This window comes from Hesperophylax consimilis, chromosome 3, assembly GCF_061612785.1.
Source record: "Hesperophylax consimilis isolate HC1 chromosome 3, BYU_Hcon_1.0, whole genome shotgun sequence".
NCBI classification, from domain to species: domain Eukaryota; kingdom Metazoa; phylum Arthropoda; class Insecta; order Trichoptera; family Limnephilidae; genus Hesperophylax; species Hesperophylax consimilis.
In genome coordinates, this window is record NC_142838.1 from 8,627,240 (window position 1) to 8,642,255 (window position 15,016).

The 15,016-nt window shown below is 33.2% G+C and overlaps 1 protein-coding gene across 3 annotated transcripts; it reads right to left on the reverse strand.

Annotated features, from left to right (window-relative positions):
• Positions 1–366: 366 nt before the first annotated feature.
• Ccs (Copper chaperone for superoxide dismutase) lies at positions 367–14,812 on the reverse strand. Of its 3 annotated transcripts, none has more exons than XM_089647764.1 (7): positions 14,654–14,810; positions 12,354–12,431; positions 10,088–10,202; positions 9,206–9,369; positions 8,257–8,364; positions 7,681–7,736; positions 367–1,441 (listed from the first exon to the last, which is right to left on the reverse strand). In XM_089647764.1, exons 2-7 carry the CDS (start codon positions 12,420–12,422, stop codon positions 1,288–1,290), a joined length of 666 nt encoding a protein of 221 aa, XP_089503890.1. In that variant the 5' UTR covers positions 12,423–12,431; positions 14,654–14,810; the 3' UTR covers positions 367–1,287. The 3 variants fall into 3 exon arrangements, with proteins under 3 accessions (XP_089503890.1, XP_089503880.1, XP_089503898.1); XM_089647754.1 differs by having other exon boundaries at positions 14,429–14,809; XM_089647772.1 differs by lacking the exon at positions 367–1,441 and adding an exon at positions 6,555–7,251 and having other exon boundaries at positions 14,429–14,812.
• Between the last annotated feature and the right edge of the window lie 204 nt (positions 14,813–15,016).

Genomic DNA, 15,016 nt, shown 5'->3' on the forward strand with positions numbered 1-15,016 from the left:
GAGGCCACAACAAATAGGGTTTGGCATAATAATGATAAAAAATCAAAACATCACGACTAACATTAAAAATTCAAATATAATTCGAATTCAAGACGCTGGTAATCATTAAAATTTTACTGGTTCTTTTGTTCAGCGAATATCAAGATTACATGAAACACCCTATAATATTCAAAAGGTATTTGATAGATGTGCGTAGAGGAAAGGGAATTTCAAAGTCAAAGAATGGTGGGTAGAGGGTCCGTTCAGTGGGTGGTCAGGATTAAAATATTAAATTTTTCTTTAAAAAAATAAATAGTAAATGTAATTTAAATAATTTATTTATTTCATAAATAAAAATAATGATAAAGATAATTACAAAAATCCATAAACCATTTACAAAATGAGAGAGACCTAATATGAAAGTGATGATTATTTTATAAAAATATTTTATTTTAACCTTAAAAATATAAAGTGCAAGACAAATACATTCCAATACTTCACTGAATCAGCGAAGGGGGATCCTAATCATTTTTACTAGAAGAAATATAAAAGCTACAATTATTATTTCCTACACCTATAAAGAAAATATTCAGCACTTCTTAAGAAAGCAAAAAAAGAAAGAGAAAAACCCTTTAGGCATAAAATTGTTGGTCAATAATCTAATAATTTAATATACATATACAGGGTGTATCGGCACTAACCCGACAAACTTTAACCAGCTATTCCTTAGCACATTTGGAGTAAAAAATGTTATGGGCACTTTGCTGTCCGGTAGCATTTTTTTTTCAATTAAAAACAAAAAAAAATAAAATTTCCACACTACATCACTGTCATTGGCATTGCGTTTCGTGTTCAACAGCTGTTATAAGCAAGTATGTCAAAAAGCGTCTTCGCTCTTTCGCACACACTAAATAATAATAGTTAAAAATGAGACGAATGGTGCCGTGCCATTTCGTTGTGATTGTAAAAGTGCGCCAATATAGGTACACACGTGCATTATTCAACGGAATTCGAATAAAATATTTGCCAGATGGGTTTTCAAACTTTGACAAAGGATAAAACAGTGGTGACATGTGGTGAAAATATGAATAATAAATTTTTTATTAAAAAAAAACGTTACCGGACAGCAAAGTGCACATAAGATTTTTTACTCCAAATATGCTAAGGAATAACTGGTTAAGGTTTGTCGGGTACGTGCCGATACACCCTGTATACAGTGGTGAAAAGGTTAAGCTTAGGCATTAAAGCGTAAAAAAAATCATCATCAGCCTTGTTCCTCCATCACAAATAACTGAAAAAAAAACAAATCTACAGTTTATTGGTGGGGGGTATGGGCTGGCGTCGCCCCCGACCCGCTGCTGGGACGTACCTCTCATCCCAGAGGGTGACCCCGTCACAGGCGCATATCTTCTTGTTGTTTTCAAAAATTCCAGCCGATCGTGCAATCACTCCACAAGCGAGTCTTTAAAATAAAGTAAAAACATAAATGAATTATTTTCTATTAAAAAATGTGTATTTGAATTCTTGCCATGTGAAATCGAAGGGTAATTATTAATTACTGTACATAGGTAACTTTGAAATCAGTATTTTCGAGTTACAAACAATGCCATACCTAGATTACTTTGCCCATGTATGTCACAACAATTATTATGTCTTAGTATACAGTTTTGGTTGGCATTCGCTGCCAACTAGAGGATAGGTATCTCGTAGCATTTTAGTAGACTGGACTGTGTCTTCAACTATGCGAAATTTAATACTGAGTGATTTTGACTACCTTAACTTCTTGAGTGCCGACAAATCCGTGTGGATTTATCAAAAAAAAATTCTCTGAGCTATTCTATTATATACTATTTTTACAAATAATATATGAACACATTATGTGGTGAGATGGTACAATTTACAAAAACATAATTTTGCAAAAAAAAATTAGATGTGTACACTAAGGTGGAGTGAAATTTTTTTTTTCAGAATTTCGAAATCGACATAGTTGGGAAAGATGCTCCATATCGTCCCATAGCTTACAACACCGCTCAAGTCGAAAATTGGCGGTTTTCACATTTTAATGCCGATAGATAGAGCTGCTCATTGCGCGTCTAACCATTGGTCACATGATATAGATTTCAGTCAATTAGAAGCCTTAATTAAAAAAGTAGTAACAGCGCGCAAGTCGGTTAGCCTCTCAACACCGCACAAGTCGTTAGTCTGTCATACATTTCTCGTAAGAGTACTTCGCGCTCCGTGATTATTATATTTTTATGTGAGTTTTATCGCTGAAAGGTCTTTGCAAGATGTTTTAATAGAAGATTAAGAGGTAAGCTATATAATACAGTAATGTTTATTGATTATCACATAATATTCATATAGAAAGAAATCATTATTGAATATCTTCATTTACTTAAGCGGTGTTTACTAACCAGCTTTTTTAACTTGGGCGGTGTTTCAAAATGTATTTTATTTCTTTGAGGAAGCTCAATAATTGAAATACACTATGGATGGAGAAGAAATTGATTCATGGAGTTCAGGTGATGATGGTGTTTTGCAAGAAATCTAAACTCAGATCATGTGACAACATAACGAACAAAAGCGGCAATATTTATTTGAAAATTTCTGGAAGAACATGAACTGGGAGCAGCAAAGATCATTTATAACTTCTCATGTTAATAAAGTACCAAAGAAAATTACAAAAAATCCAGAAATCATCCAAAAGAACTGATAGTCGAACTTACGTTTTCAAGATTGATAATGTACGTCACCAAGTCTGTAAAAAAATGTTCTTGACCACTCTTGGCATTAAAGATTCGTTTATAAGATATTGGCTGACAAAAACAGACTGTGCCATGCCTCCAGATTTGTCTACTTCAACCAGTAACCGCAGAAATCCAGAGAAAATTGAAGACCACAAATATGTTGAAAAGTTTTTAGCAGGTCTTCCAAATATGCCGTCGCATTACTGTCGTGCTAAAACATCACGAGAATACTTAGAACCAATTTTCTCGAACATGACACAGCTCTACCACACATATCAAGAGAATTGTGAGTTAGAGGGTAGAGAATGCCTTGGTCGTAAATTATTCGACAAATTATTTTTGAAACTCAATCTGAGCCTATTCTACCCGAAGAAAGATCAATGTAACGATTGTTGCAGTCATAAAACTGGAAACATTACGGATGAAGAACACGCACAACATGTTTTGAAGAAAGATCGAGCCAGGAGAGAGAAAGATACTGACAAAGATATTGCACAGTCCGGAGCTTGTCATGTATTCACACAGGATGTTGAATCGGTAAAATTGGCTCCGTATCTTCAAGCTAATGCAATTTATTATAAAACTAAATTATGCATCCATAATTTTACATTATACAATTTAGCAACTAAAGAAGTAATGTGTTATTGGTTCGATGAGTCAAATAGCACACTTGAAGCCTTTGTTTTTGCTTCATGCTTAGTAGACTATCTAGAGAAAGTTTTGAGCCAGAAATTATTGCCTGTGATTTTATATTCCGATGGCTGTTGTGCTCAAAATCGCTATGTTACCTTAAGCAATGCTTTATTACGTTTAGCGATTGAAAAAATATATTGTAATTACTCAAAAGTACCTGGTAAAAGGCCATACCCACATGGAATGTGATTCCGTACACAGTGCAATAGAGTGTAAATTAAAAGGTAAAGAAATTTACCTTCCACAACAATACATGGCTATTACTAAAACCGCTAGGAGTGATCCTATGACTTACGAAGCTCGTTATTTGGACTATACCTTTTTTACCGACTTTTCGAAAGAATTAATTTATAAATATATACGGCCTTGTAAAAAAGCAGGTGACCCAGTCGTCACAGATGTACGTATGCTAGAATACAGACCAAATAGCACAATTTGGTAAAAAATTGGTTTTGATGACGAGCTTCAGCCGTTACCACATCGTCCCACGCCAATTAACAGCATTAAACAAATAAATCACCTGCAGAAATTGTATGCAGCTAGAATACCAATTACAAATCGGAAGTATAAAGATTTGTAAGACCTAAAAAGTGTATTACCATCTAGTTGCCACTCTTTTTATGATGACCTTCCGCACAGCAATCGCTAAAGACTGCAACTAACTATTAGACTAGAGATTTCGAGTATATTTTTTTATTTTTATAATTTTATTACTATTATATCTTGTTTAGTTGGAGTTTATTAAAGACTATGTTTTAAATATTTTCATGGTAAAATAAAAAAAAAATAATAATAATTGCACTTAGGTACGCTCTAAAGGTTCGTGTGTCACCAAATAACTTTAAGCAATTGATCTCAACAATGTTATTCTTAAAATTTAGGTTATAAATACCTATTTATAACGATTGTTAATTATTTTTGAAACATTTCTTGATAAAAACTTTTCTTTGTAAATCATCTTTAATACCTTATTCCCTAACATTTCCGCAAGCAACACCGCCTAAATCTAATAAAATATCAGTCAACACAGCTCAAGTCATAAAATAAAAGTTAAAATAAAGTAAATTGTCAAAGTAAGTATAAATAATTATTTCTTAACCTCTAACTAGGGTATTTATTAAGTAATAACAGAAAAAATCCACCGAGTTTTTAAAATAAACAGTTTTTTTCGTCTCCTGTAAAGTTGGTAAAAATGACTGTTGTTAGCTAAGGGACGATATACTATTAACAATTACAACAAAAATAATAAAAAAAATATATTCACAATACCTGGACATCGCCAAAGCTTTATATTTTATCATTTTCACGATTTTACCTAAGTATTTATGGCTCATGTACGCGAAATAAAACACATATAAAATTTGTATTTTTACCATTTATTTTTCAGATAATACATTCGTAGATTGTTAGAATGAACAAATAGTGGAAATAAAAAATGTACACATATTATTAACCGCATTGAAAAACTTGAAAATTATAAAAGTTACTATGAACGGTACTGCATTTTGGTGTTAAAAATAGGCATAACGTGTCGTGACTCTAACCTTGTTTTTATTAATCCATCTCGCCTCAAGGGTCCACAAACAACGGCTGAGGCTTCTGTTACAATTTTCACACATCTCTATGTAGCTTGAGTGGGGCAAGGAAAATTCTTTATCATTGGTAGTATGACATCCTCAATTATCGTGTGATCGGTAATGGCTTGTAAAATTGTCTCGTCACTTACAAATTTGGTTAGTGGTGGCTCGGTTATATTTTCCCACTTTATAACATCAATATAATCATCTGCTGAAAAATCAAAAACAGGCACTATGAAGGTACGAATAAAGTCTGATTGCATTTTCATTTGCCGAGCTTTCAATATTCTTCTCAACGCCAACTCTCTTACGTATTTTCGGTTGTCGTTTAACATGGCTAACAATATATTTTCGTGATGCCCAAAAAAGCCATTACGCTGGATTACTGGATCAATAATATCTTTTAAATCATTAGGCAAATACCGTGAAAGCACTATTGTTTCATGTAAATGCCTTGCACTGGAAAGACATAATGGTTTGGTATTAATGTTGAACCACATAGGTGCGTAAACTGTTAATACAAATGTCATTAAAGGTACCATATTTTTTTATGGTTTTAGGGTAGAAATGTAAAGCCGAAGAATCCGATTCGCTGTAGTGAGCCACCTGGATTGTACAATTTTACCGGGATTTGTTTTTGATAAATTTTCATTGCAGAATCCGGAGTCAATAGTTTTACACATTTTCAGTAGATACAGCTGATCTGTACTTAAATCATGTGTATTTGTCATACTTGGAAATGAACATTGAATGATTTTAAATTTCACGACAGGAAGTTGTTCACACTTATTTAAAGATTTACCAATAATTCCAGTGAAACTTTGCGGTCCAGTCGTGGTTCCGTCGATGTTCTCAAAGAGATGTCGCAAAATGAGTTCGTTTGCTTGTAATTGACAGACAATCCACTGTAAAAGCTGTTTGAGATGTGATTCAAGGCGCCGAATAACACCTCTTTTGTACCCCGTATTAAGTGCAGTTCCGTCGCATCCAATTGCAACAATTTTTTCCAAAGCAATATCTTTCGAAGACAGTAATGAAATAATTCCATTACTTATTGCTTCAGATTTTCCGGTTTTTAATGAAATGTGTCCCATGTACTCGCTACCTGGTTCTTTTACTAAACTAGTGTTCTTCAGTTATTCGCCGGTTGTCCTCCATGCTTAAAGTTTTGTCCTTCCGTTCGTCGAAGTATAAACCAAATTCATTGGAATCGATTACTAACGGCTTACTAGTAAGGGCAGTTCTTTTCTTCATTCGAGCTCGACGAATTTTACTCCTATCCACAACACGAGATGTATCGTTCTGTGAAATTAAGCCAACATCTTGTAATACAACGAAAACAATTGCAGCTCCTGCTCGATCTGAAATACAATATCTGTCTAGTGTTCTGGCCACAATAGGGAAGTCTTTCACCTCATGGTGAGAATTATTTGGTTGTGCTTCACTTTGCATTATTTCTTGAGGAATTGAAGACGAAGCACATTTTTTTGAGAGTCTAAAGTTTAAACTACAAGAAGGAATAGCGTCAGTACCCCGATCTACTAGATAATGTCTAGCGGATCGGAAACTTCGCCAAGATGATACGCGATACACTTCACTCTGTTTGATACGCGTTTGGGGTAAAAGGATTCGTTGCTGTGTGGGAATAGTTTAACTGTTCCTACAGTCCTATTTTATAATTATACTATAAAATAATAATGTAATTATATCATAGGTAATAAATAAACACTCATTTTTTTTTACATATTTATAAGCATAAATAAGAATCGGGAGAACATTATTGGTGTTTTCAGTGTTTTTATCAAAAATTCAAAGTGGTGGCGATGTCGTAATTATAAATAAATATTTTTTTATATTTTTTATTTAAGATAAGTACATAACGGAGCACCAATCCCGCGTATGCCGAATTCTATATTACGAAAAAAAAAATTCTCTATACTAGACCGCTCCACCTTAGTGTACACCGGGAACAATTTATTGGATAAACAACACCTCTGCCATAGGTCACCCCAAGTGGTTCGCTACGTTTGGTGACTTAGCAGGGGTTCATGGAGTGACATTTGTCCAGGTCTTGGCCGCGGATGTGTCTGCCCACTCACTGCGTGGCAGGCCAGATCAGGACTGGTTTAGGGACACCTTTTGACCTCTTCAGCAGGACTCTCTAGGAACATCGTCTTGTACCACAGTGGCAGGTACCAGATTCCTATCCACCCCTTCTACCTTTTTCCTTCCCAGAACTTCCTCTCCTTCCCTTCCTAAAAGACCAATTAAGTTATTACGAAAATAGTATCTGCTGGCGGAGAGTGAAATTTTAGTTCCGTCGGTACCCCAAGAGTTAAAATAAGAAAAAAATAAATATGCTTGGTTCCGGTACATAAGTATAACATGACAAAAAGCTGGTATTTGTCGAATATCAGCTTCGAATGATGTTAGTCAATAATGAATTTTGTTGAATTTAATTGATATTTACTATAATTCTTGTATTGTACGCAGGGCCGGCCCTGGGCAGGCGCAATTGGAGCAGTCCTCTCCAGGCGTCGACTTGCCAAGGTGCCAAGGAGCCAAGGAATCAAGACGCTGTTAATATCTAACACCTAACTCAGTGCCCTTGAGGTTTTCACCAGCGCCAGGTGTCGTTTGGCTCATGGCCGGCCCTGCTTGTATGTACATCCATTGTTACTCACTTCTGTGATTGATCTTCAGTAGCGATGGCAAGAGAACGACCCACGATTTGGCTAATCTATAAAGAAACAGATAGCAAAAATAAGTAACAACATTTTTTCTGAAAACATTCTATATTATTTACTTTTGAAGAAGTGGACATCAACGTGTAGATTGGGTATATAAAAATAAAGTGATGTTGACAAAGTTATTTGTCTTTTTAATAAAACATTCTTCTTCAATGGTTCTTTTGATGTCGGGTCTTAAGCGAAACAAAACATTTGACAAATACATTGGTTCGGTGCCACAACGTTTTTTGTTTTCCATCAGCCACGGAAAACAAAAACCTTGAGGCCCTGCCCAATTGTTTCATGTTTTTACAAACATTTGGTTCAATGTTTATTGTAATATAAGTTGGAGACCCGACCTGAGGATTGTGACTTTGTTGCCAACTCTCCTGATTTAAAAATAAAATGTCATTCATTGTCTTCAATCAGTTTTATGAGAAATACGTAATTCATTAAAATTATTTAAAAAGTAGATAAAAGTAAGTAGTTAATATAAATCATAAATATATTTCCTAGGTAATAATATGGTACCTTTAAATTGGGGACCAAAAATTTGAAGCTTGCCCTGCCATTTGATTCAGCTGTTACAGTTCCCAGTTTTCCGACTGGCTCCCATATAGGTCCTAGAGAATCACAACCCTGAAAACAAACAACATTCAGGATTTTCACAAAACACCACAAACACGCTGGCTGAAGAAGAAAAATGCATAATATCAATGGGATAAAATCATATTTAAATGATTGATATTATTAACACTATTCTTAGAGAAGAAATAGCTTGTTAATCACATTGTTGGTATTTAATTTAATTTATTTACATATACTTCATCTAATTTTTTAAAAAATTTTACCTGTATAGAAGTTTCAGCACATACAAGGGGGTAAAGTGCACTAAACTTCGGGAGGTGATTCTACATGATGATAGAAGTAAAATATGTAAATAACTTTTTTAGAAATTTCATTTTTTCTTCCGGTACTAAAATATTTTTTCATACAAGAATATCTATTTTCCCATACAAACAATTCAACTTTTTAACCTAAAAACTACCTTGGAATTTCGAAAAAAGTTATTTATCTTTTCTACTTCTAAAATCAGTGGGTATAGGCGTTAAATTATACGTTTTAAGCAGACAATTTTCTAAAAGCTTCTGTTGTAAAATTGTGACTTAGTATTTTTGCCCATTCAACAAAATACTGACTACACAAACTATACAGTTGCATTTTAAATAAAATAAATTGTAATAAGCTGACAAGCTTAACAACATGATAGTTGTCCTCTTGCGCCGATCACAATTTGTTCAAAAGCTGAAACGGACATAGAATCGGCATTTCAAGGCCCTTTCAACTATTAAAAAACAAAATGGCGCTGATGGCCATTTGACGACAATGTTAAATTATTTGAATTTATTTGAAACAACCCGTTCTAAGTAAATGATAAATAATGGTAAAAGAAAACAATGATAGTAATAGTCAAATAAACCTGTGAAATATCACCTGCGACGTGGACATTGAGCTTGTGAGCCCCGGGGGGTAGGCCGTCTATAGTGCCGTCCACCAGGCCACCATCTCCACCGGCCACTCCTGACAGCCTGATCACTCCACGAGACATACTTCCTTCCATCATCGCAACAGCTGTTCCGCCTTCTAAATATTGGAGTAGGTATTGTTATGAATGAACACATTATTCAGTTCAGTGCCAATAACTCCCATGAGTTGACCGTTGTTTGTCACTACTCCTGGCAGTGAAAAAATGTCATCTTTATAATCGAAATTTAAAAGGAAAAATTTTGTATACCGTGTAAAAGTATAAATTCATAAAAAAAATGCTCATGATATCGGCGCATAGATTAAACAATGGGACCTAAAAATTCAAAAGCAAATAGAAGTAAGTACCATTCAGTACGGCCCGGCCCGACTTTGATATTCAGCAATGTTTTATCTGCTCCGTAATATTTCATGTTATTTATGATTAGTTAAGATAAGGATGCGTTACATGAGCAAGGTTTACATGAAGAATGATTATGTGAAATATGTTTAGTTACAGTTTTAAAAAGTATTATTGGTCGGCGAGACGAGATGAACAAAATATGCCATAAGGAGGTAAAATCACCAATACATTTGAATGCAGCTCAAAGGTTAATGCTTTTGTGGCTGTTGAATTATTGGCACTAATTGAAATACCAGACCGATGGACAAGTTCTTTTGAGCAAGTCAAAAGAGGGCCATCGAATCGGCCTGTTTAGGTTACAATGGTTAATATATTATTTATAACTGTCAGAAACTAACTTGTTGAAAGATATAATGGGGAAAGCTAGGGGAAACAGTTCTGGTAATAACAGAAAAATATTATAATAATGCATACCTCCAAATCCCTGCAAGACTGCCCTAGTTCCTGTAATACCTTGAATCAAATCTCCAGCAACATTGCAAGGCAAGACTGTCTCAATGACAACAATTTCATTTTTCAAAATCTCAGCCTGAAAATAAAATATATTACGTTGTAAAAACTAGTCACAGATGAGAGATATAACCTCATAATACATGTGGGTTTTTTTAGCATTTTTTCACACTGATATAGGCCATGCCCACATATATTATGAGATTACATCTCTCGTCTGTGACTAGCTATAGTTAATTATTATCAATATTTTATTTTAATTATTGTTTTTGCCGTGAAAGAAAATATGAGGGTTTGGAAAATCAACAATCTACTGGATGTATATTTAATGAGGTTTTAAAAACAAATAGGTTATATACAGCTTCCATAAAAATATGCAGGATATTTAAATGTTACTCGACATAAATTCCTCTTAACCCTTCTGGCTAATTTGTACGCTTTTGGGAACAACTCAAATGGTCTCACAGAAATCGTTGTGTCCCTTACTGTCATAGTGAGAAATATGTTATAAACAGTGTTACAAAGAGAAAACACCACGCTTTATATTAAAATCTAGAAGTTAACCACAGAAGAGTTAAAATGTGCACTTTTATGAAACCAAAGGTTCAGACCTCAATTATAAAAACTTCAGTTTTAAAATTTTTTAAAAACTTTTTTATTTATTATTTTTATATGAAAGGACATAAAAGTAAGGTGACGTTAACTGTTAAACATTTGTCTAATAAAATAAGTTTGTTTTTTATATATATATTTTTTTTTGTTCAGTGGTTAAAAGTTAAGTGAGCCATTTAATTTTTTTTTATCTTTGCATTCATAATTTTTATATTTCCAAAAATATATGTTTATTTCTAATAATAAAAGAAAATATCAGAACAATTTAAAATGATAAACACCTACTAAAAGCAATTAAAGAGAAGTTCAATGTAAAAATACCAAAATGATGAAACTATCTTTTTAATTAATTATAAATTTTAATATTCATAATTAAAAACACTAAATATTCTTCATCTTGATGCTCACCACTCTTCTAGACACAAGCGCCAGCTTCTATAGAAGAGGAACATTAAAAAATCAAAAGCAGTGAAAACTAATTGTATGAATTATTTTAGTTAACATCATTGATTATACTCTGTAAATTGATTAATTATTTAATAATAAAAAAAATAACAATAATAAAATTTGATAGCGTATTTCATCACAAAAACAGTTTTCGGATATGTTCAGAAATATTCCATTTGTTTGGATTTTATTGCAAAGGGGAAATACCTTCTGACAGAATATGCGCGAAGCCTGAGGAGTTAATATTTGTCTATAATATTGTACTAGAGAAAATGGTATAGAATTTCTTCACATACACTTCTTACCTCCGTCTTTGTACTGTGTTGTACTTTGTACTGTGTTGTACTTTGTACTGTGTTGTACTTTGTACTGTGTTGTACTTTGCACTGTGTTTGTTGATAAAACCACTTCACATTCGGGTATGATTTGAGATTTTCACGGCCAAAAGTATTTTAGTGATTTGTTTTTGGGGTATTATGCTGTGTTGAACGGACAATCTCCAAAAAGATACCTGAACAATTCTTATAAACTATCTATTATATCTTGTAAACTCGGCCACCCTGACAAATCGGCAATTGACGAGCATTTAATTGAAACCGGACATTCCTTTGGATTTGTTCCTGAAGTCCTGGGGAGACCCAAAACATATATGACACGACTAATTACGGAGGCAATTGAACTTCATAAAAATCCCGTAAATATTAATAAGGATGATGGAGCTAAGCTCAGTAGTTCTTTAATTGACATCTACACCAAAACTAAATGCAGAAAACCATTTTAAAATTGTATGTTAATGTCAGCCCTTAGAGGGTTGGAGCTGCCAACATGGTATCGCATCTTCTTACATAAGCACACACTTCACCACAACCTTAGATTACACATCTGCCCTGATGATGGACACTGCAATGCTGTCTGAAACCTTGGCTAAAGAACTAGGTAGCGCAACACGGCATAATACCCCAAAAACAAATCACTGTAACCCTTCACACTAATTTTTTAAAAATTGTAAGTAAAGAATAGGAGTTACATTGCACATACATTATATTATATTTTACAAAATATTATAAGGTCATATTTGGTCATGTATACCTTATCAGTAAAGAGGAATTCTCATGCCTGATATTAGTTATAATATATATTAATTCAATTGTAATAATAAAAGAATACGAACATTAGAAATTCCCGGTGTGTCTAAAAGGGTAGATTTCAACTTTTTACTATCTTTGATATCCTCCACCATAAACTCCAGCTAGAAAAATAATAAAAATAACATTAAAGACAAAAGTTATCTTCCTTGCATCAATTGACAAAAGTTTGAGTAGCAAAGAAAGGACAAGAAAAGAAAAAACAATTTGTGGTAAATATTTACCCAACCCCCGCACTTTTAATAGGTACTTATTATGGAAATACTTCGTTTCAACTTAATTACTACAAGAAACAACGATTTACGTTGGGATAGGTGGTAAAAAATGTATATAAAACGATACCTTTGCCGCCATTTTGGACTTTTTTGTATGGTGTGACACTTGCGAAAGTTTTGTTTCAATCTAAATATGCACAAATTATTTTTATATTTATTTATTTTACGCCTATTAAGGCTTTTACATACATATATAAGATTATTTATGAAATTATACTAAATCTCAACAAGTTATTTGACAATATATGGCAATCATTAATGTTTCTGATTGCTTTGAATAATTTCAGGTCATCTGCAAACATTATTACTTGAACATCATTGAGAATATATAACACATCATTAACAAATAATAAAAACAGGATTGGACCTGTGTGACCCCTGGGGAACACCACTCGTAGCAGTTAATTTGTATGAAAATGTACCATCAATTTTAACAGCCAGTAATCTGTTGATGAAGTAACTATTACACCACTTATAAAGTGAACCACCAATACCGAATTTATGCAGTTTATTCAGCAATAACTCGTGATTAACTTTATCGAACACCTTGCTAAAATCGGTACAAATAGAGTCAATTTGACATTTACTAGACACGGAATCAGATATATAGTTTTGATACGTTAACAGGTTAGTAATGGTAGATTTTCCAATAGAGAAACCATGTTGTTTAGGAGAAATGACTTGGTTTAATCGGAAAAAAAAAAAATTTAAGAAGATTTTTTTCAAAAACTTTAGGAATGGTTGATAAAAGGCACACCGGTCTGTAGTTAATCACCTTGGTTTATCGCCTTTTTTAAAAATAGGCGTAAGGAAGCTGAATTTCCATTTAGTAGGAAAACATCCTGTTCGTAAAGACTGATTAAACAGCAAATATAAAGGATATGCCAGATTGGTAGCACAATTATTCAAAAATACAGGAGGTATTTTATCTGGTCCACCACTTTTGCTTTGATCTAGTAATTTTAGTTCAGTCAATATATCATTATATTCTATGTGAATAGAAGATAAATTAAGATTATGATCAGTGGTAAAATTTGATGCTGTACTAGCAGAAACTGGTGTATCACATTCATAAACGCTTTTTAAAAAATCAGCAAAAAGGTCAGCGATAGTTTGAGTATCTTTGGCCTTTTTACCTGCATATTCCAAGTTGGCGGGTAGGATACCAAAGTTGTTATTTTTCATTGATTTTGCATAGTTCCAAAAATACTTTACATTGTGATTTATTGAAGTTTCAACATTATTAATAAAAGAATATTGTAGCATATTTTTGATAAGATTTTTAAATCTTTTCTAATGTTTTTAAATTCAATATAATTTGATAAAGACCTGTCTTCTTTTTATTTTTATGTAAAACATGTTTAAGGGCAGTTAATTGAACAAGTTATTTATTAAATTACTTAATTAACTCAAACTAAGAACCTAATAATAATCTATTTTTGCAAGTAAATAGTTGTTTCCTGTAGTAATTGTTAAAACAAAGTATAATTTGACCAGTTAGTGGCTGAGTCGACATCGCATTTGGATCCCACCCAGGCGTAGAGTGTTCAATTCCTCGGCTGGCTAAGCCCTCTATCACAACACAAGCAAAATTTTCGGCTTACTGTGATGGTAGTACGAGATTTTCAACTATTGTCAGGTCATTCATAACCCGGGAATGTTTGCTGTTCTTTTAACAAAAATAAAATTTCCATAATCTATGCCTAAAAGTGCGGCGGTTAAGGAAATAATTACCCAATTCATATTTATAATAAGATAAAATATTCGGGGTAGTACTTGCAGAAGTTTAGACTGTTATTTCAATTCATAATTAACCTATAAAGTACCTTGGATGTGGCCATTGTTCCACTTAGAATAACGATTCGATCATGTACGATACGATACAGGCAAATAAACAATGAATATGAATAATGGAAAATTTTGAGCACTCAAATACGATTATCTACATTGAACACAAGATAAACCGGGAACTGAGAGTTCAAGGTTGTGTACTTGTGTATCAACCGTCACGAACTAAATAATAATTGAATAATCTATCAAATAGACCGTACACAAGCTGCAGAATCCTAATAATTAATTTGAGTTTTGGTAGTTATTTTAAATAGGCCAAGTTTCAGTTGAGAACTAAAACGTAATTATTTTTGTTTTGCGTTTGAATTTGACAGGTCCTGATGACCATAAATAAATAACTGATTGCTCATAAATCAACTATCTTGATTGCTGATGACAGAAGAAAAGTCGTCAATGTTACCTGTATGCATATACCATAGATATCGGTGTATTGCATGGACCTAAAAAGTAAGATGTCATTATATCCATAAAATATAATTCACACAGGGCGATTTTAGTTGATCAAGTATGTGTTGAATGACACTTGAAAGCTAATCGACAAGTGTGAATGTTGAAAGCCCGTT